The sequence below is a fragment of the Lepidothrix coronata genome, unplaced genomic scaffold, assembly GCF_001604755.1.
Source record: "Lepidothrix coronata isolate B3197 unplaced genomic scaffold, Lepidothrix_coronata-1.0 Scaffold121, whole genome shotgun sequence".
In the NCBI taxonomy this organism is placed as follows: Eukaryota; Metazoa; Chordata; class Aves; order Passeriformes; family Pipridae; genus Lepidothrix; species Lepidothrix coronata.
This window is the reverse complement of record NW_016690301.1, coordinates 3,653,404-3,675,422: the sequence shown is the minus strand read 5'-3', so window position 1 is coordinate 3,675,422 and position 22,019 is coordinate 3,653,404. Positions and strand designations below refer to the sequence as shown.

The following is a 22,019-nucleotide window of genomic DNA, read 5'->3' as shown; positions in this document are numbered from 1 at the left end:
TCATCTCCTCAGACCTTGGGGTCTCTTCCTGCCCCTTTCCCAGCCCCCACAATTCTGGGGGACCAAGGTCAAAAACGTGTGGGGGCTTGAGAGGAGGTACAGACTTGTTTGGTGGATTCCTTTCCTGAAGGAAATGGCACAGGCTGGGAGTGCTGCAGAGGGACAGGGGATCCAAAAAAGAGCCCTGTTTGGGAGGGCAGCGAAGGAGTGGGATGGGGTGGACAGTGCAGCACCCCCACCAACACCCCACTTCATGTCCTGCAGATTTTAAGGCCCCTCTTGTGGTGCAGGGGTGTGTTCAGCTGCCAGCTCTGCTCTCTTGGGGTGAGGAATCAGGACGCAGCTAGGAGCTTGTTTTTGGAAGATGCTGGAAGCTAGAAGGGGGATGTCTCTCTGAGATGCCTTGGCACGGGCGGGTGGGTGGCCGGTTGCCGCAGGTCAGCACTGACGTGCCTTGGCAAGGCCACCCGGAGAGATCAGGGTGGGATGCAGCAGGATGTGCCGCAGGTTGAGCTGCCTTGGAAAAGCCACGCAGAGAGCAGGGTTGGGGGGGACCATCACCCAGCTGCCTGGGGGAACCAAACCTTGCCCAGCCACCACTGTCACTCCATTTTCCTGCCTGCTGCGTTCTGGGGCAGCACAAGGGGCTGCAAGAAACACTGTCCCTGCCAGACCACGCAGCCCTTCCCCCAGCTCCCCAGGGCTCCCGTCTGCCCAGCCGTGCATGTGGCTTCACTGCGCCCTTCTCGCTCCAAGCGGGAGCAGTTACAGTTTGTGGTGCCCAAGAGGGCAACCATGGTGGGAGGGGGTCCCTGGTGGGAAGGAGAGCAGCCCTGGCCCCGCAGCTGGGAAGTCACTCTGGGGTTGCTTCTGCAGGGTCAGGTGCTGGGGGGGGTTTGGTTTTTGAAGCCACAATGCTCTGTGCAGCAGGATGCTGCTTCTTCCTCTCCAAACCTTGGTTCCCCCCTTGGGAGGAAAGCCCATGCCCTGGAGGGGATGGTGGCTGTCTTGGAGAGTTTATCAGGGCTGGTGGGCACTCTGCCTGCCCTTGGATGCTGGGATGCAAGACGTGAAACACGCCCAACTCCTTTCAGAGGCAGGATGAAAAGCTAGGGGCATGAGCTGGAGAAAGGAAGTTCTTATTATGGAAAAAATCTTCGCTGTGAGGGTGATAAACACTGTCACAGGGACCAGACTGGGGCAGGAATTGCCATCCTGGAAATCCTCCTGATCTCTAGCTCTGAGCAGAGATGGGCCAGGGACCTCCAGAGATCCTGATGGAACAAAACCCTGGTGTGATTCAGAAAGTCCCAATCTGTAGCAACCCGCACTGAGCAGAGGTGAGGAGGTCACCAAGGCGAGGGAGATCACTGCCCAAGAGCCCAGGGTCTGAGGGTGCAGGTCCTATGTTTGTCAGGAGCCATTTCTCTTCACAGACCCCATGCACAGAGGTGAATGGAGCAATGAAGGATGCCGGGACTCCATTCCCACTGGAAGTCCTTGTCTATGTGCTCTGGCCTGCAGGGTACTGGAATTGCTCAGCACCCTCCTCTTCCCCAGCAGCAGTGCAGGGAGACCTTTTGCACCAGACAGGATGTGTTCATGAAGTCCTGTTTGGTTTGTAGGTGAGAAGATGTAGCTGAGGTGACCAACTCAAGGGTCACCACCGGTAGAGGACACTGGATTTTTTTGGAACAACTCCCCCAGTCCCTCTGCCTGGGACAGATGGCAGCTGAGACACGGGCTCAGCTCCAAGTGGACCCTCTGTAGCCATCACCTACTTTTGAGCATTTTCAGGACATGGGGCCCATTTTTGCTCAGCTTCTGGGGGAGGCAGTTCTGGCTCCCTGTAAGACACAGACTTCACTGGCAGCTCAGGAAGCCAATGTGTCCCCTCCTGCTCCAGAGGAGGGGAATTTCTTGCAGGCCCAACCTGCAAAGAGAGCTGCTCTAATGGCTGGTGTCTTGTTGATCTTGAAATAAGAGACCAGGGACCCAAAGCAAAAGAAGGATATGCCCCCATTATCCTGAGAGCTGGGACTCATATTGCCCTGGGTATCCTCTGAGCGGGTCTCCCTAAAATGTCCTAAGGGAATGTCCCTTCTCTGCTGAGAAGGACTGAGAAGGAAGGGGAGATCAGTGAGCAGAAAAGTAAAGGTGAGCAAGAGTGAAATGATTGCATGGGGGAAGAGCAGAGGCTCTGGGAGAGAGGAGGTGACACCTCTCCTCTGTCAGGCACCAGTGTGACTGATCTTGGAATATTACGCACAGTACCTGTGCCTGAAGTTTTGAAAGAAGATTAAAAAACTGATTCAAGGCTTGGAAAAATACCGTTCAGGGAGAAGCGTAAGTGAAACTGCCTGAATTCTGTGCAAAAATAAGCCAGAGAAGGTTTGATGGTAAAGCCAGGCAGGTGTCACAAGGAGGAAGGCTGGGGACAACAGAGCAGTCTTAGGACTGTAGAGCCATGGCTTGAGCCTGACATCTTCATGTATTGGGCAGTGAGAGAGAATTGAGCTGCCAGGACTGTTGATGGTGGCCATGTCTTTTGGTGTCTGCAGATCTGTGTGAAAAAAAAGACTCCGAAATTCCCCGGTATATCCTGATAAAATGGGAAGACTGGTCCCGGGGAGAGGGGTTCTGACTGACCTCACCTCCTCCAGCAGAGAAACCTCTGCAGCTCTCCTCTCTGTGTGGGTGATACTACAAGAAATTCGACCTGCTCTTCCCTGAGAAGAAGGTCCTGTAGCCACAAGGGAGTACCTTGTCAGCTCCCAAAGTAAGGGGTTACAACCCTAACACAGCCCAAACATAACCCTTACAGCTTCCCTTGGCAGAACTCATGATCCTGTGCTTAGATCCTGAAACCTCTCCTCTCCTCCCCTCTCCTTGGGCAATGCGCTAAAGAGCAGCTGGAAAAGTTGGAGCTGAGACCCTAGCAAGGAGGCCAAGGGGCAGAAGTTGGACTGGATGTTTCCTTGTCCTCTCCCCACACACATCTTGCATCAACACCCAAACAATATCCCAGTGCCTGCAGTCCATGTTGGAGTCCCACATCCCTGGGATGGGCTGGTGGTTTCAGAAGGGAAAGGCAGGAAAAGGTATGTTTCCTTTGTCCCTTTTTCTAGTTTTTAGCCATCTGATTCTATGGAATCAGATCCTGGATCTCTGGAGTAAAAATTCTAATTCTTCCAGTCTTGGACAGATATGGGAATGTTTCCTGTTTCCCTGCCCCTCCTTTCACTTCATTTCTCTGTCCCCATTCCCAGGATACGGACCACCTCTACCTTCCCACTCTCTCCTGGCCTCTACCAGGGACTGTGTGTCCCCCTGGGACACTCCCCAACATCCCCATCTTCTCCTGGGAGCTTTGCAGATCCTCCAGGTCTCCCTTTTCTCCCCCACCAGCCCTACTTCTTTCCTCTCTGTCTGGGAGATCAGTCATCGAGGGTGTCGACGCACACGCACCCGACTCCCCCGGGAGGATGGGGAGCTGGAAGCTGGGGGTGGTGTTCTGCTGCGAGAAGGCAAAGCTGCCATCAGCAGCCGCTTTGATCTGGAGACAATTACAGACGAGTGTAGGACCCCGCTCAGCTCAGCCAATAAATAATGGAATTTGTGTGTTGACACAGACAGATTTCCCCCAAACTGTCAGAGAAGGGGAGACGAGTGAGTGAACGGGAGCCCGAGAGGCTGGAGGGAAGGGGAGAGAAGCAGGAAGGGGAAGGGATGAGGAGGGCCTGTGGGAGAACGGGGAGAAAGGAAAAAAGAGAAGTTTGGGAAGGCAACGCTGACGGGGGGAGCCGGGCAGGGAGGAGAAGGAGCCTAAGGAACACATATTTGTAGAGGGGAAGGAAAATCAAGACAGGAACTGTGGGTGGAAAGAGGGGGGGGGGAGTGCTGCATACGCAGCTGGAAGCAGAGGGAAAAAAAAATCTGAAGGTGGAAAAGAAAGAGAAGGAGGAACAAAGGCATGGCAGTGTCCCCGGGGCTCCCTGGCTGCCTGGCAGATCACACGCTCTCCGAGCAGGGACCATATTCCCGCAGCCCTCCGCGGAGCGGCCCTGACCCCCCCGGGGCGCTCAGCGCCGCGGAGCTGGCGGTGGGGAGGCACGCATGAGTTGGTGAAATGGTGCCACTGGTGCGCAGCCAACAGCAGAAATTTGCTCTGAGATCACAAGTCCCCGAAAAACCTCCTGCGGACGCCCTGTCCCCGCGCTCCCCCTGCTCCTCCCCACCTCCCTCTCCCTGCTCCCTCTCCAGCCCGGAGCTGTTTGTTCTCTGGCTGATGATGGTTTTGTACTTTGCTTGCAACAAAGCAAAACCTCCCCTGTGCTCAGGAGCCCCACACTGAGCCCAGAAATCATCCATCCTTCCAGCAAGCCTCCAACCTGGCTGTGGCAGCAGATCCGACTGGGATGGGGGAGGCACCAGGGCTCTCTCCTTCCTTCCAGTTTGGAACACTCAAGAGCCCCGCTTGTTCCATGTTTGTGGACTGAGCCAAAAATTGTTTGGAGAGTGGCCCAGCTTGCTGAGGTCTCCAGGTCAAGAACCACTTCACTGTGGGTGTCCCCTGTTTGAAAAACCTATGTCTGAGTTTCCCATCTAAGCTGCAGGTGGGAAGCAAAAACCTCCCAGCCCAGGGATTTCCCCCCTACAAGTCTCCACCCTGCCTCCCATCCCTTCCTCAATGGCCCAGAGAAGCTGTGGCTGCCCCATCCCTGGAAGTGTTCAAGGCCAGGTTGGACAGGGCTTGGAGCAACCTGGGATAGTGGGAGGTGTCCCTGGCAGGGGGTTGGAATGAGATGAGCTTTGATGCCCCTTCCAGCCCAAACCATTCCAGGATTCTATGATTCCTGCTCCCTTCTGCAGCAACCCCAGCTCCAACCAGGGGCTGAACCTTTGCCCTTCCACAGGTGGGGCTCTCCTCTGGGGACACCTTGTCCCCCTGCATGAGGAAAGTAGGACAGGTTGGGCCAAGGGTTGACTGATCCAGGTGGCTCTCAGGGTTTCCATAGACTTGGAGGGGCAGGAATACTGGCTCTGGGGTTGTGTGGGATGATGCCACAGCAGCAGGTCAGCTGATGGATTGTGAAAGACCCAGAGGCCTCAGTAAAACAGGGATTTGGTGGCACAGCCTCCTGGCACCACCGCACCAGGTCAAAGCAAGGCAGGAGAGTTTCCAGGGATATTGCCCATGGATGTTGTTTAGCTGTAATGATGGCAAATGGCAGGAATGGCTGCCTAACTGGGGCAGCAGTAGCTTGTGGCCTGAGCAGTGGGAGGACTGGAGCTCCTGCCAAGCTCTTAAACCTTTCGGGATGTAAAACTGATGTAGAGTGCTGAAAAGCCTTGTCTTTTGCTAATAAAGTCATGGAAGCAGGGAACGATTCAGCTGGCCCAGGCAGAGCAACACACAGGGCTGGGTTGGGACCCCTTCTCTAGAATCACTCCAGGTCCCTGATCCCAGTCATTTTACTGGGATGGTGGGAATGCTGCTGCTGCTCCCCCAGTCCCAAGGAGGACATGCAAAGAGTGAAGGGAAGGTGGGCTGGCAGGAGAGGGCAGGGTTGAGGGGTGCCCAGGAAGGAAGGAAAGGGGAAGAACAGCAGGATATTGGTGCTTAGCCACTCCATGAGGCCTCAGTCCTCCTCTCCAGGGTGAGGCCAGGGAAGAAATCTGGGAGAGAGGAAGTGGAGAGGGCAAGACAGATTTGTTTTCTCTAGGGTCTGCTATGGATGCATCTCCAAACACTGCCATCAATATTTAATAGGATGCAGCCACAGGAGGCCAGCTCAGGCTGAGCGTGGTCCCCAGCCTGGCTAGGACACCCTCATCCTTCCCCCATGTCCTCTGAGCCACAGGTCATGAGGAACTGCCCCATGCCCAAGGCAGAGCCTTGTACCTCTGCCCAGGTGCTGGGAACAAGCACCAAGCTGGCTCCAGGCACCTCAAAACACTTTCACAGCAAGACCAGGCAGGACACCCCAGCCTGGATGTGGGAACCACGCAAAATGCCCCTCCTTACCCCACCAGATCCCAGTTTTAACCCGTGGAAGAGCTGCATCCCCTTTTGACAAGAGCAAATAGAGGACCCAGCAGGTACAGATCACCTGGCCCTGTTTGCTGGGGTGGGAGGGGAAGCAGGAAGGGGAGGTGCAGAGCTGGAGCCTCGCTCTCTCCAATCAAAACCCCAAGTCCTGACCTATACAGGCACATCCAGCACCTTAAATTCATCATGGAGATGGTGAATAGTAATGAAGAGTCATAGAGACCCAACAGCTCTAGTATTGGGAGCCACGAGCTAAGGGTTAACACCCCCCCAAACAGCAGTGGGAGTAAAGGGTTAACGTGGCTGGTGCAGGGAATGTTATCTCTCTTCTCTAAATATTATTTCCTCCCATGAAACCAGCTTTTCATCCTTGGCTAGAGGCAGCTCCCGCTGCTGGGAATCCAGCAAGAGCTTGTATCTGCTGCCGCACACACCACTGCTCCCAGCAAGCCGCCGAGACAAAGAGCTGCACTCCCCCGGCGTGAGCAGCCCCAGCACGGGGAGCTGGGGCCGGGGCTTCGGCCCCCGGGGCGCAGGTGGCCTCGGGATGGGTTTGGGGAGGACAGGCTTTACACCCAAGAGGAATCTCGTTAATGAAAGCGCTGCACTGCGGAGGGATTTCCTCCCCGTCTCGCAGGGACCGGGAGCAGCAGGCAGGGAAGGGCCCGGTGGCAGGAGGCTGAGCAAGCCCGACCACCTCCCCAGGGAAGGTTTTCTTGGGGGCTGCCCATTTCATACCTTGCCCCTTGCGTGTGCCAGGATGGACAAGAACAGCAGGATGCTCCATGGGGAAACCAAGGCAGCAGCCACTGGCTCCAAGGTCACAAGCTGGGAAAGAGGGAGGGTGCGGGGCAGCCCTTCCCAAGCAGTGCCAACCGAGTCCCCGGCTGCGGAGAGGGGCTGGGTGTCTGCAGAGCTGGTGGCTGGGATAAAATGGCTGCTGCTAAATCTTCTCTGAAACATCCTAAACTTTTAATGTGTATGAAACCACGGCAGCATCCCTTTCGCACCCCGGAGGGCACGAAGGCGCGAGCGTCTCCGCTCTCCCATTCAGCCGGAGCCACGTGCTGCAGCCTGCACAGCGCTGGGAACGTGGCTGGAATGAAAGTTGCCCTCCCAGCCCGTGTGCTCAGAGAGCCGAAGTCAAAGGATTGCCAAGTTAAAAGGGTCAAACCTCCAAGGACAGCTGTATCTGACTGGCTATATATCATTTCAATAGCATCTTCAACGGGGATTATAATCTGAATTGAAGCGGAAAGACCTGAGGCAATGAAGCTGTCAGCAGGCTAAGATTAAGGAATTAAAACAGCAGCACAACATTACAGGATTTGTTCTAGATGTATTAGAAAGAGCAGGCTAAACACTGCAGCCTTCCCCAGGCTGGAAATTTCATACGAGCACGGAGAAGGGCAAGCGCAAGGATTTCATCAATATACATAAAAAGAGAGAGGAGAGTGAGACAGAGCCGCGAAAACCCAGCCATGCAAAATATAAATCCTAACTGCAGACGGAAATGAGTCACACAAGGTTTGACTGAGGTAAATAAAAGCTGAAATGAAGTGGATTTAGGGGAGGGCAGAGGTGAAAAGACACTGACAGCCAGTAGACAGGAAAAAAATGGCCCTTAATATACTAAGGCTGATAAAATCTGGAAAGCAGCCCAGCCTGTCTTGGATTGCATGATGGAAATGCAGGTCCCCAGCCCTGAAGTCCCTTCCCTCTCCCAAGTTCTTACACCCTTCTCCAGAATTACTTAAAAAAACCAAGAATGATGGCAACTGCCCATCTAGGGCAGCTGGGAGCTGAGCCAGGAGAGGGGGGCACACGCCACGCCTTTGTCTCCATCGAGGTCCCCAGAAGGCCAGCCCAGCTTTGTGCTGACAGGAGACATCAGCAGCTCTTCTCAGTGGGCAGCAGAAGCTCTCAAAATAAATAAGGCATCAAACTCCCACCAAAGGACCCATTAAAAGAGTCAATTTATTTCTGGCAAATCGAACACACCTTTCTTTCATTGGCTCTATCCTAGACCAGTCGTGGGGAGGAATTTCTCCCCTGCCTTAAAGAGGGATAATTATGGGATAAAACACAAAGAAAAAGCAGGGAAGTCTCCCTTGCAGGTAAAACACACAGGAAAGTTTTGGCAACCCAGACTCCATGCAGACACCAGCCCTGCTCAGCACAAGCCATGAAGATGCAGGTTGTACCGCTCACACCGCTTGCTGTGGCACATTTCCTTCCATTACGATCCCAAAAAAACCTGGATCCCTCCCTGTGCCTCAAACACAGCCTGGGTGACAACTAGGGCCTGGTTGACAACTAGATTAATCCTGAACCAGGCCACCTGTGCAGAATGGCTGCACTTTATTGACACAAAAATGTACCCAGCAGAGCAGTTCCCGGCACGCACACGGCCACAGAGCAGCTGAGCAGCCAGATCTAGGACACAGAAGGAGATGGGAAGCTAATGAGAGGCGGAGCTTGTTCTGCAGCACAGGTAGAGCATGGAATCACTTTTCGACTCCTCCAGCCAACTTCTACTGAGAGATTTACATACAAGTCCTCCATCAAGTCTTTGAAGAGTTATCCAGAGTTCCCTGGGTAAAAACAAACTGTTTAGAGAAAGAGGAGAGTCCGGAGCTGCTCAGTGATTCTTTTTGGTTGAGCCAAAACCAGAGAAGCCCATCACAGCTGCCATTTCATCATCCTCCTCAAAGGTCAAATCTTCCTCCGCCCGCCTCTTCTTCTCTCTCTGCTTCTCCTTCTTGTAGGCTTTGGCCTTCTCCTCCTGCAGCAAGGGACACAACAGCAACACAATTTGCACCTCCTGAGCTGAGGGAGCTCTTGAGACACTGGGCACTGCACAGCTAAAGCCATGTCCTGCCTACGGCACCCAAGTTGTGCCTGAGGAAATAGGCAGCAGAAATCCTGGCCTGTGGTCTCTGAGGAGAACATTTCCCAGAGAATCCAGACCACCCCGCCTCCCACCCCAAGAGCAGACCCACACACACAAGATGTAGCCAAAAAAAAAAAAAAAGTGTTATGAAACTCTCTCTTCTGAGCAAACATCACAAGTTATGCCTGGAATGAAGGCTGAGGCAAGAGGGAGCTGGTTTGAAAGCAGGAGGCTGTTCCCTCATCCGACGCCCCGTGCCAGTGACTGTGATGCCTGTTGGCTCTCGGCCTGGCAGAGTGACAGCTGCTCACTGGAACAGAAGCTAAAGCTCTGAGCAGCTTTGGAGGGGGGGGTTGGCATCAAAGAGTTTGCGCTGCTCTAATCAAAGTGTTTTGCTCTGTGAGGATCACGAGCCCTGGAACAAAGCCAGGCTTGTACCAGGTGACACCAAGCATGGCTTCAGCTCCCATCTTACCAACTGCTCCTGCCATCCCCAGCACCGTGCCCTGGAGAAAGCTGCGCCAGGAGTTGCTGCCCATTTCCTTGCTGCCATCCATGGACTTGGCAGCAGCTTTCCAACCCACAGCACTCCCTGTGCTGCTGGGGCACCTCCCTCCTACCCCCCCCAAACAGACGGGGCTTTGCCCAAGGGCAGAGGATGGGGCTGCTCTGTGAGCACCCCAGAGAGCTCCCCTGTGGTGAAGCAAAGCTCAGGGCTTGGGCAGAGAGACTCAAACAGGCAGTGATTTGTAATCTTGGGTTATTACACGGCTGCTGATGGAGGAGAAGCATCCATAGCAGCTCCTCAGCTGTCAGAACTTTGGTGGGCTTTCAAGTCAACTTGATTTTCATGTTTACTGACACCTAAGCCCTGGTTTGAGAGGGATCTGTTGTCTTTCACCTCCTCCTCACACATCTCACACCACAGCACACTGCTCACAAAGCCCTTTGACACTCAAGGAGGCCACACAGAAGCAAGTGCCACGTGGAGGAGGATCCCAGCAATCCTAAGAACTGTGGAAGATAAGGGACAAAGACACAGGTCTGCTTTCAGAGCACCCAAGTTCCAACACAACTAATGGGAGACAAAAAGTGGGCTTGTGTGGCATTCAGTGGAAACCCGAACCACCAAAAGTTATCCTCCCACAGAAAATGGGGACAAGGGTTTCCAGAGACAGCAGCAAAAACCTTTAAAAGAGTAAATAATAAAAAACCAAAACCCACTCATAGCTGCAGACAGGAGTGATACCAAGAACAAGGCTTCTGTGGAACAAGATTAGGAAGCAGGGTTGATTTCCTCCCAAAATGTGATTCTGGGGAGCTTTGCTTCCTCAGTTTTTGCCCCAGACTCACCTCCTCACGGAGTTCCTTCATCCTCTCCTCGAAGTCATAGTCCTTCTGCTTCTCCTCCATCTTCTTCTTGTTCACCTCAAAGCGTTTCTTCACCTGGTCCAGCGTGGAACGCTCCACCCGCATGGACATGCCCAGATTTCTCTGGTCTGGAGAACAGGAGTGGAATCAGCAACACCTGCAGCCCTCAGTGCTCTGCACAGTCCCCATCCCTGACCCCAACTGAAACAGCACAGCAGCATCTTCCTGCCTCTCATCCATCCCCTCAAAGCAGCTTCCAGGCCAGGACTACCCCCGTGCACAAGGATTTCTTAGGTCAGAGGGCGTGGGCTTTAGGGGGACACCATAACCCAAACCAGCAGTGACCACAACAAGCCAAACATTACTTGTAACAAGACAAACACTGTTCTTTTAAGGCTCCCTATTTGGATGCTCCCTGTCATGTTGGTGCTCTGATGCTTCAGGAAATTTAAACTTGGACCAGTGGAATAAAAAAGGGTTGGAGTGTTGAAAAAGGAGCCGTAATAGAACTGGCAGACTGGTATCTCTTGGCAGTGGGTGATGCTAAACAAGACATGAGTGGCACTCAGAGATCCTGAATTACACAGGACATTGCTCACTAAAGCAGGAACAGGAAATATCAAGCCAGGCTGCAACTTTAGTGTCTCTTTAGAGCAGATTCCCAGTTTCTCACTCATGGGCAAGCCTAGGTTGGAGGGGCCATCCCCAGCAATGTCTCCAACCCGCATTCCTGGGTAGATCCAAACAGCCTGTTGACTCCAGCAGCCGTGCATGGGTTTGTCCCAGGGGTGCAAAAGCACTTGGAAGCTCAAACTATACACCAGGAATAATAAGAGGACTGCCAAGAACAAGCAGGTTTAAGCCAGATTTATGGCCTTGGATCAAAAGCTCTCAATGTACTCATACCAAGGTACTGTGCATCAGCCACTTTCCAGCCCCAGCTCAACCCTGCATCTCATCCCATCTACACAGCCATGCCAGGATTTTGGATTCCAGGCTCTCTCATATGGATTTCTTGCCAATCTCCCAACATGTCAAACAAGGCATGTCAACACCCTCCTCCCATCCACATAAAAGCACAGGGCTTTAACACATTGGGTTTCCTTTTCTGAGCTACAGAAAACCAGCTCTCAGATCTCTTCTGAACCCCCAGTTCTCAAACTGCTCCTTGTGCAGGTCTGGAGCACACCCCTCCCTGCCTTTGTGCAAAGGGGCCATTTGCTGACTTCCACAAGGAGCCAAAAACACCTCTAAGGGAAGGAACAACTTGGGAAGTGTGTCAGTGTATCCTGCTGCTCCTTTAATTTCTCCACGTTCCCCCACTCTCTGAACATGCCAAGGAAAAGCAATGATCACAGTCAGTGGGTATAATCCTCTTTTTCAGGTTAAACACACTAAGGGAACAGATTGATAAACTGGGAATTCTTCCGTCTTGTCTTTATCTTGACTTAACTGCATCATCACAGCAGCAGAGACAAGAACCAGAGTGAGGTACAGGACATCACTGCTGGAGACAGCTCCAGAGTCAAACTGCCCCACTCCTGCCTCTGCTCATCCTCTGCCTCCATCCTCACAAGGTCTGATCTGGAGCTCAGGGACAGCCAGTTTTGAGCTTCACACTTGATTTCTATAAAGAGAAGTTTCCAACCCAAAAATGGGCCAGTGATAGACCTTACACTTCTCTAAAAATTTCATTACAGTTTCAGTGCTGTGAAAAGCCTCTCTCCAGATTTTCAGGAGACATAGGGATTTGCTGACCCTGGGAAGATACACCTAACCAGAGTACACCACCACTGTTTCTACTGGGCTTATTCCATGAGAATGGTCCAGCACACTGGAAGGTGCCAGGAGATAAAGGCAGTGCCTCCACAGCTCTCAGGAGCAAACAGTCCCCACATCCTGATGTCCAAAGCACTTTCATCCATGGATGTGTTCAGCCCTCAGATATGGGTGATGCAGGAAGGGAACAGCCTTTCAACTCAACCAACCAGAGGCAGAGAAATGATCCTTACGTTTTTTGCCATTGATGTGATCCAAGAAGTTAATGGAATCTTTCACCACACAGTCACACACATTACAGTAGTACCTGGCAGGAGAGAGAGAAAAGATTAACCCCAAAGCATGAGACAAACCCCTTCCCACAGAACAGCTATTTGAGACAATCTGCATGTCAATTGGGATATGGGACTTTTTTCCAGGACAAGAGGATCCCAGGGAAGAGCAATGAGCAGGGGCACGCTCCAGATGGACAGAGACACCCCAGAGGGATCTGCCCTTACACCAACACCCCTCTGACACGATAGAAACCAAATTCTGAGCTGCTCTGCAATACCAGCCACAGCATCTTCCCCTTCCAGTCACACCCAGCTGGGTGGGATGGATTCTGTGACCTGTCCTCCCCCAGTTCCTTTACATCCCTCTGCCTCTCACCTGGCTGCAAGGTGAGTCCTGCCATCCCCATCACCTCACAGAGCAACTCCCTGATCTGCTTTCTGCCCATCTCAACAGCTGCTGCAAAAGCCCAGCCAGGGGCTGCACTTCCATCCCTGGATGCTGTTCAGGGCTGCCCATCTCCCTGGCACTGCTGGCCAGGGAGACACTAACAGGCTCACTCCTGAGGTGACACAAACTCAACACAGTCCTTTAGGGTGAGCTCAGAATCCTTTCAGCCTTTGGTGGAAAACAATCCACACAAACAGTGGCCAAACACCATTCCTAAGGACAGGTACCTGGATGTTTCTCCCATTCCCTGTGCACAGATATCCAAACCAGAACCTCAGAGCAGCAGCAGCCCTGGTCTCAGTGCAAGCAGGTCTGGCTAAAGAAACCCAAGGCAAAGATTTGCCTCCTTGTTGTTCCTACATTTGGACAACACTGATATCAAGGAATAATGTCCAAAGGGGCTCAGCCTGCTGGGTCTCTTCCATATGTTACCCCAGGAGACACAATTTAGGTGTAAACCAGTGCAGTCCCACTGCCCCAGGCTCCAAACACAGGAGGAAACCAGCTCCTGGTGCCCTGTGAGGGGTCCCTACTGTGACACAGCCCAACTCTGAGACTCCAACAAGACCATGACCTACCCCCCCATCTCTGACTGAGGGGTAGTTTTGGTGATGACGATGGTTTTCCCCAGCTTGGATTCCAGGTCCACTTTGTAGTCTCGGTGCCGCAGAAGTTCCCTTTTGACGGGCTGAGCTGGTTTGCCTAAAACATAAACAAAAGGTCAAGGCTGACACGGTGGATTTGATGTTCCCCTTGGGGAAGAGGGGCCTGCTGGGAACCTGGGACCACCTGATCCATGCAGAAAATGCACCTTTGTTTTTAAGTCAGTAAAGGATATAATTTCTTCCTACTAGAACCAGGTACATCTCTGAGGTATCTCCAGCTCTGACTTGGGTCATATTCTGAGAGCTCCTTCTTTCAGGGGCTGACTGTTCCCCTCCCTCCCCAAAGGTTCTCACTAATTCCTGTTGTCAAAAAAATGCACTCGGTGGCAAACACAGGAATAAGGGCTGGAGCAAGCCAGTTTTTCCCTTCTGGGACTTGACTTCTAGCTGCTCTCTCCCTCCCAAACTCCAGGGATTTGGGAGACTCGGTGCCAGCACAGCACAGCCTGCCTGGGGCCAGCACACTACGCACCATCTTTCTTTTCTCTCTCCTCCGTGAGCCGCTTCTCCGCCAGCTTCTCATATTCATCCTTGTCCCACTTCCTGCGGAAGTCCAGGTTCTTGGTCTGGGAGGCAAACAAAGTGCATTAACATTTATCATACAGTCTGATCACCTCTGAGGGGGAAAAGAGGTGGAATCACTCAGCCTGTGAGGCCACGGCAGTAAATTAGGGGCATTACGTTATATCCCCATGTCCTTTGTTTTCCTATCTAGGAATTATGGATGTGGCTTAAGAGAATCACTCTCAGCGTGGCTCTGGGTACTTACAGAAGGATTTCAGAGCACTGAGAGAAGAAATGAGTTTATCTCAATAGCTCCTGAGATGATCATCCAGGCTTTTGCCTTGAAAACTAGACCCAACCGGGATTGAAAGTGCTGGATCTAAGACCTGGGAAGTGCCCCCTGACAGACACAGCACAGATTACACCTACTCCTTCCAAGAGTCAATTGAACCCAAGTTGCAAATAACAGATGAGGAAGCTGTGAAACACAGTCTGAGCTAGAGAGTTTGATTAAAATGCAGAAGCAGGGAAGACTGTTACAGGCATCAAAATGCAGACTTTGCCGTGAAATCAGAGGCATCAGTGTGGGACTTCCAAGTACAGCAAAGCAAACCAGAAGAGGCTCTGAAACCCTGTCTGCCAAGGCAGGGCTTGGAAGTACCAGAGAATCATCTGTACAAAATGCACAGAAAGCTCCTGCAGCTTCCTACAGAAACACCTCCGAGGCACTGGGCCTTCAGCAGCTCCACAGAGCTCTCTCTGGCAGTGACAGGGTAAGTTCATGGAATCATGGAACAGTTTGGGTTGGAATGGATCTCATTCCACCCCCTGCCATGGGCAGGGACACCTTCCACCAGACCAGGTTGCTCCAAGCCCCGTCCAACCTGGCCTTGGACACTTCCAGGGATGGGGCAGCCACAGCTTCTCTGGGCAACCTGTGCCAGGGCCTCCCCACCCTCACAGGGAAGAATTCCTTCCCATTATCCCATCTAACCCTGCCCTCTGGCAGTGTGGAGCCATTCCCCCTTGTCCTCTCCCTCCATCCCTTGTCCACAGTCCCTCTCCAGCTCCCCTGGAGCCCCTTTAGGCACCAGAAGGGGCTCTAAAATCTCCCTGGAGCCTTCTCTCCTCCAGGTGAACACCCCCAGCTCTCCCAGCCTGGCTCCAGAGCAGAGGGGCTCCAGCCCTTGGAGCATCTCCAGGCCCTCCTCTGGACTCACTCCAACAGATTTCTTTTCTGTGCTGAGGACCCAGAGCTGGATGCAGCACACGTGTGAAGAGAGGCTGAATTCAAGTGAAGGCACTGACAAACACAAAGACTATTTTCTGGGGTGATTTTCACCCAGTCCCCAACGCTGAGGGCAGAAGTGACTGCACAAGAATCTCTGTTCCACCCACACCCACTCTAACCAAACCAGCTCAGGCTCTTCCGAGTGTCTGCCCCATCTGCACCTCAGGCCCCTGTACCTGGGATCAGTCATGGTTTAACTCAGCCACTTCCTGCCTTCCCTGAGCAGATAACTCCCATCTGGACAGAGCTGCATTTCCCTCAGCACGGCAGGGAGAGCCTCTCAGTTTCACATTAAAAAAAGGACAGATGTATTTAAAAACACCTCCGGGAGAGAAGGACCCCCACGCTCCCCCCGCCTTCTCTGTTCAGCCAAATCAAGAATCCAATCACAATCCAAAGGACACAAATCCCATTTGGAGCTACAGCAGCAGCACAGCCATTTAAGGTTCTCTCCTCTGGCAATCCTTCAAATGGAACGAACAACCACTGATAGGGATGAAAATGCCTTGGGGAGGCGTAGAAAAATTCTCATTTATTCCCAGAGCTTTCTTAAGCACTTTAAGGATGTCGTAACAGGTTTTATTAACCACCCTGAGCAAAAGAAAAGAAAATATCACAGAGTGTAAATTAACGTTTGGGGGTATTTTCCAGACTCTCCTGCATGCCAGGCATTATCACAAATCCCCCTGCAGAGGGGGAGGTTTATTTGCTGCTTCTCTCTCTCTCCTGTTGTAATAAAAGTAAAAGAGCCTTTTGCAGCTCTTTTACCAATCTGCCTCATCCAGGCATGGGGAAAGAAATTAAGCCCAACTGCTCGACAAGATCTTGCTTGGACAATACCTGAAGGGATGTTTCTGAATTGCTCTGGTGGAGGCAGGGGGGCTGCAAGCCCCAAAATCATTATCTCAGAGAGTATTTACCAAATTACTAACAACAATTAATAACCAGAAGTGCCCCACAGCTTCCTGTTCCCTCTTGAGATAGGCATCAATGATCTGCTCAGTATCAGCACCAAAGCCTATTAAATGATAGAGGAGTGTCAAGCCTGACTCAATCCAACAGGAATTCTCAGCTGGCAGCTGACAATAAACCAGAAGCCCCATCTTCCTCCTGGGGAGAAATCCTGCTGCTCACCTCCATCACTGCTCACTTCATGGAATCACAGAGTGAATCCCAGAATGGTTTGGGCTGGAAGGGACCTTGAAGATCATCCAGTTCCAACCCCCTGCCATGGGCAGGGACACCTTCCACTAGCCCAGGCTGCTCTAAGCCCTGTCCAACCTGGCCTTGGACACTTGCAGGGATGAGGCAGCCACAGCCTCTCTGGGCAACCTGTGCCAAGGCCTCCCTTCTCACTTCTAGCAAGTGGCTTCAAGAAGGGAAAGATGGACCGACAAAAGCAGAAAAGGCAGAAAAACACAGCTGCTACACTGCTGGCAGCTCTGGGGTGTCACTGGAGGTGTTCAAACCACCTTGGCTGTCCAGCCATACTGTACTCACAGCATCCCACTCACCCACTCCATCTCAGCATTCACAGAATCACTGAGGCTGGAAAAGCCCTCCCAGCCCACGGAGTTCACCCTGTGCCCAATCCCCACCTTGTCACAAGCCCAGAGCACTGAGCGCCATGTCCAGTTCTTCCGTGGACACCTCCAGGGGTGGGGACTCCACCACCTCCCTGGGCAGCCCCTTCCAATGCCTGACCACCCTTTCCAGGAAAAAATTCCTCCTGGTGTCCAACCTGACCCTCCCCTGGCACAGCTTGAGCCGTTTCCTCTCATCCTGTCCCTTGGTCCCTGTGAGCAGAGCCCGATTACCCCGCCCCGGCTCCCCCCTCCTATCAGGGAGTTGTAGAGCTGCTTCTCCAGCAGGACAGTGTGAAATCCAGCCGGGAAACAGCCAGGACGGCCGAGAAGCCACAGGGAGTGGGGAGACAGGGAGGGGAAGGAGGGAGACGCCCGCACGAGCCACTGCCCATCCCAGGAGGTCCCTGGGGTGGGGTGGGATCCCCAGGAGGTTGGGGCAGCTCAACCTCCTCAGGCTGGGACAGGGGGAGGATCACAGAATCACTGAGCTGGGAAAACCCCTCTGAGACCACCGAGTCCACCCTGTGACCCAACACCACCTCGTCACCCAGCCCAGAGCACCGAGTGCCACGTCCGCCCTTTCCTTAAACACCTCCCGGGACGGCGACCCCACCACCTTCCTGACGGGCGCGATCGCGGCGGGGCCCTTCCAGCCTTTAACACATCAGGGCCTTTCACAGGGCCCCGAACCTCCCACCGCCCACACACACAGAGACATAAAGAGCAGGCATGTGCTCTCTCCCACCGCACCCCTCACGCCGCGGCCTGCCCGCGGGCCCCCAGCGCGGAACGGCCCTGCCCCGCCGCCCGCCCGCCCTCAGCACAGCCCCCACGACCCTCCCCAAGCCCCGGCGAGCCCGGGAGGCGCGTCGGGAGGCGCGGCAGCTCCTACCCCGGGGGTACCCACCCCGCTGCCCGACGCCATGGCGGCCTGAGGGGGGACGGCACCGGGAACTGTCGCGCGGCGCCGTAAAGCGCGGCCTCCCGCCCGGTGTCACGTGCGCCCCCGGTGTCACGTGTCCCCCCGCGCTCCCGGTGCCGCCGGTGTCACGTGCCGCCGGTGTCACGTGTCCCCGCGCTCCCGGCGCCCCGGTCCCGGTCCCGGCCCCGGCCATGCTGCGGATCGGCCCCATCGCCGCCGCCGCCGCCGCTTTCGCCCGCCGGGCACCGCCGCGGCACCGCCTCGCTGGGAACCGGGAGAGCATCCCCCGGTCCTGGCCGCCGGCTCTGTCCCGGGGCGGGGGCGGCGGCGGCGGCGGGAGGGTGGTGCCGGTGCTAAAGACGCCCAAGGTAAAGGCGGGGATGCGGCGCCGGTGGGTACCGAGCGTTCCCGCCCGGCCCCGCCGCTCACGGCTCGTTCTCCGTGTCCCGGGCAGGGCACCCGCGACCACCCGCCGGCGCAGGCGGCGCTGCGGGAGCGGCTGCTGGGCGCCGTGGTGTCCTGCTTCAAGCGGCACGGGGCGGCCGCCATCGACACCCCCGTGCTGGAGCTGCGGGTGAGGCGCGGGGGGAACCCCTCGGTGCGGGGCGGGACCCCCACGGCGGCTGTGGGACATCCCTCCCCGCTCCTTCCCCCACAGGGGCTGTGGGACCCCCCTTGTGCTCCTTCCTGCGGGTCGGGACCCCCACAGGGGCTGTGGGACCCCCCTCCCTGCTCCCTTCTGCGGAATGGGACCCCCCCAAGTCTGCTCCCTCCTGTGGGACGGGACCCACATAGGGGCTGTGGGACCCCCCTCTGCTCCTTCCTGCAGGATGGGACCCCCATACGGGCTGTGGGACACCCCCCCCCNCTCCCCAAGCCCCGGCGAGCCCGGGAGGAGCGTCGGGAGGCGCGGCAGCTCCTACCCCGGGGGTACCCACCCCGCTGCCCGACGCCATGGCGGCCTGAGGGGGGGACGGCACCGGGAACTGTCGCGCGGCGCCGTAAAGCGCGGCCTCCCGCCCGGTGTCACGTGCGCCCCCGGTGTCACGTGTCCCCCCGCGCTCCCGGTGCCGCCGGTGTCACGTGCCGCCGGTGTCACGTGTCCCCGCGCTCCCGGCGCCCCGGTCCCGGTCCCGGCCCCGGCCATGCTGCGGATCGGCCCCATCGCCGCCGCCGCCGCTTTCGCCCGCCGGGCACCGCCGCGGCACCGCCTCGCTGGGAACCGGGAGAGCATCCCCCGGTCCTGGTCGCCGGCTCTGTCCCGGGGCGGCGGCGGCGGCGGGAGGTTGGTGCCGGTGCTAAAGACGCCCAAGGTAAAGGCGGGGATTGCGGGCGGCGCCGGTGGGTACCGAGCGTTCCCGCCCGGCCCCGCCGCTCACGGCTCGTTCTCCGTGTCCCGGGCAGGGCACCCGCGACCACCCGCCGGCGCAGGCGGCGCTGCGGGAGCGGCTGCTGGGCGCCGTGGTGTCCTGCTTCAAGCGGCACGGGGCGGCCGCCATCGACACCCCCGTGCTGGAGCTGCGGGTGAGGCGCGGGGGGAACCCCTCGGTGCGGGGCGGGACCCCCACGGCGGCTGTGGGACATCCCTCCCCGCTCCTTCCCCCACAGGGGCTGTGGGACCCCCCTTGTGCTCCTTCCTGCGGGTCGGGACCCCCACAGGGGCTGTGGGACCCCCCTCCCTGCTCCCTTCTGCGGAATGGGACCCCCCCAAGTCTGCTCCCTCCTGTGGGACGGGACCCACATAGGGGCTGTGGGACCCCCCTCTGCTCCTTCCTGCAGGATGGGACCCCCATACGGGCTGTGGGACACCCCCCCCCCCGCTCCCTCCTGCGGGACTGGGGAGCTCCGTCTTCCCCCGGGGATTCGGGGCAAGTCTGAGGGAACTCCTCGTGTGGTGAGGGCAGGGGTGACAGTCCCTCTTGGGACCTGTGGGGGGATGGGGAGGTGGACCCAGGTCTGAGAGGGCTGGAGGGGGGATGTGTGTAATGGCCACTCCGGCTTGACTTGAGGGGCTCTGGGGGGAACTGAACTCTGTGCCCATCCCAGGGGACTCTGTGCCCCAGAGCCACCTGGTCACCAGCCCCCTCGTCCCTCCCCAGGAGACGCTGATGGGGAAGTACGGGGAGGACACGAAGCTCATCTACGAGCTGCAGGACCAGGGAGGGGAGCTGCTGGCCCTGCGCTACGACCTCACCGTATCCTGAGCTCCCCAGGGGACGGTGGCACCCCGAGGGGATGGGGGCATACCACCTTTGTGGGGTCCCCCTTGGCCTGCCCTGCCTGCAGGACCCACTGGGGTGTTGGACCTCCTTGTCCACCCTGCCTGGCTGTCACTGTCATGACCCCACCTCACACCAGCCCCCAACCAGGCTGGGACCCACAGCAAAGCCCCTCCCATGGGCTGCAGACCTGCACCAGTTTGCTCCTCTCTACTGGTTTTATGTCCTCCCAGTTACAGTCCCCACCTCTGCTCTGCCCATCCCACCTTCCCAGTGCCATCTGGAGAAGTGTTTGCTGCAGGAGCCCATCCCAGGCCTTCTTCACCTGCACATCTCACCCAAAATCTCTCCTGTTCAATATCTGTAGGGCTGTGCCATACACTGAATTCCCTCTGATCACACTGTGAGAGGGTAGAATGACGAGAGAGGGTCAGTGTGTGCATAGGGTTGTCCTGAGTGGGTCAGGAGGAGGAAATAGAGCTGTCCCAGTGTTGGAGGAGCTCAGCTGCTTCATTCTACTCATCCGCAGTCCAGGCTGATGATTTCCCTAAAAATCATAGAATATCCTGAGTTGGAAGGGACCCACAGGAAACATCAAAGTCCAACTCCTGCCATGCACAGGACACCCCAAAAATCCCACCATCATTGTGAAAAAAACTGGGGAGCACCTGGCAAAGGGAAAGGGAGACGGGGGGCTGGGAGGTTCAGCTTTGCAGCTCCAGGGATCTCCCTGTTCCCATCCTTAACTCCCTGGGCCCAGGTGCCCTTCGCTCGCTACCTGGCCATGAACAAGGTCAACAACATGAAGCGCTACCACGTGGCCAAGGTGTACAGGAGGGACAACCCGGCCACCACCCGGGGCCGCTACCGCGAGTTCTACCAGTGCGTGAGTGTTGGGGTGGCAGCAGGGTTTTCCTGGCTGGGGCACCTCCAGCTGCTGCAGAGCAGTGTGGTGTGCCCGGCCAAAGCCCCTCAGCTGTGCCAGGAGCCTCCGTTGCTGCTTCTGCCCCCAGGACTTCGACATCGCCGGGCAGTTCGACCCGATGATTCCCGATGCCGAGTGCCTGAAGATCGTGCACGAGATCCTGAGTGACCTGCAGCTCGGGGACTTTGTCATCAAGGTGAGGCCAGGCGGGTTCTCTGTGCCATGGTGGGAAGCAGTGGTCATTGTTCCTGGGGTTTTACACAGCAGCACCTGTTCCCACTCTCAGGCCTGATCCAGGAGTTCATCCCGCCTCTCTGTGTCCTCATGCTAAAGGCTGGACCTCAGCTTGAGCTGGGAATGCCCAGAGGCTTCCTCAGTCTGCAGTTGGCAGAGTTCTCTCCAGGACTAACCACAGTCCCCTGCAAAATTCCAGCAGCCAACTAGAACCATAAAGTCACGGAATGGTTTTCATACCTCTGCACCTTCCCTTCCCGTGGGAAAGGCAGGAGGAAATGCCAGCAGCTGCAGATTGCCATACACTGGGACCAAAGGAATGACACTGGGGGGGATGTCCCTGAGCTAAGTGTGCCTCTCCCTCCCCCAGGTCAACGACAGGCGGATTTTGAACGGTGTGTTTGCTGTCTGTGGTGTCCCAGAGAGCAAGTTCATAACGGCCTGTTCCACCGTGGACAAGCTGGACAAGGTCAGCCTTGGGCTCATGGGGAGATGCTTCTGGTCTTGAGCTGGGCAGTGTCATGGCCCCTTTTGACATAAAGAGGGTCACAGCAGCAAAGTTGTTGGCGTGGGTAAAGGATTTGGGGATCTCTTGGAATAAAACCTGGTGATTCCAGTGGTTTGTTAAAAATTCCTGTGAGAGAGAGAGAGATACAGATAATTAGTGAGATGTGCAGGATGACAGTCAGCAGACTTGTGCTCATGTGGGCTGGTGGAGGCAGTGGTGAGGAGAAGAGTGGGAAACCCCACTGTGGGAAACCAGTGGGTGAGGAGAATGTCCTGCAGTAACAGATGCCCTTCTGTCCCCTCACAGGTGCCGTGGGAGGAAGTGAGGAGCGAGATGGTGGGAGAGAA

At 55.8% G+C, this 22,019-nt stretch overlaps 2 protein-coding genes across 3 annotated transcripts in view; one reads left to right on the top strand and one right to left on the bottom strand.

The window, feature by feature from the left end:
- Positions 1–7,371: 7,371 nt before the first annotated feature.
- Positions 7,372–18,805, bottom strand: ZMAT2 (zinc finger matrin-type 2). 2 transcript variants are annotated; one of them, XM_017825605.1, is made up of 6 exons: positions 18,725–18,805; positions 13,956–14,049; positions 13,397–13,520; positions 12,329–12,402; positions 10,299–10,444; positions 7,372–8,837 (listed from the first exon to the last, which is right to left on the bottom strand). In XM_017825605.1, exons 1-6 carry the CDS (start codon positions 18,740–18,742, stop codon positions 8,694–8,696), a joined length of 600 nt encoding a protein of 199 aa, XP_017681094.1. In that variant the 5' UTR covers positions 18,743–18,805; the 3' UTR covers positions 7,372–8,693. The 2 variants fall into 2 exon arrangements, with proteins under 2 accessions (XP_017681094.1, XP_017681093.1); XM_017825604.1 differs by lacking the exon at positions 18,725–18,805 and adding an exon at positions 17,772–17,883.
- Positions 18,806–19,243: 438 nt separating this feature from the next.
- Positions 19,244–22,019, top strand: part of LOC108502557 (histidine--tRNA ligase, cytoplasmic-like) — a 6,054-nt gene continuing 3,278 nt past the window's right edge. Inside the window, exons 1-6 of the mRNA XM_017825597.1 lie at positions 19,244–19,310; positions 19,886–19,981; positions 20,766–20,891; positions 21,019–21,126; positions 21,535–21,633; positions 21,979–22,014. Coding sequence (XP_017681086.1) covers positions 19,895–19,981; positions 20,766–20,891; positions 21,019–21,126; positions 21,535–21,633; positions 21,979–22,014 — 456 coding nt within the window. The 5' untranslated portion in view covers positions 19,244–19,310; positions 19,886–19,894. The remainder of the gene's footprint in view (positions 19,311–19,885; positions 19,982–20,765; positions 20,892–21,018; positions 21,127–21,534; positions 21,634–21,978; positions 22,015–22,019) is intronic.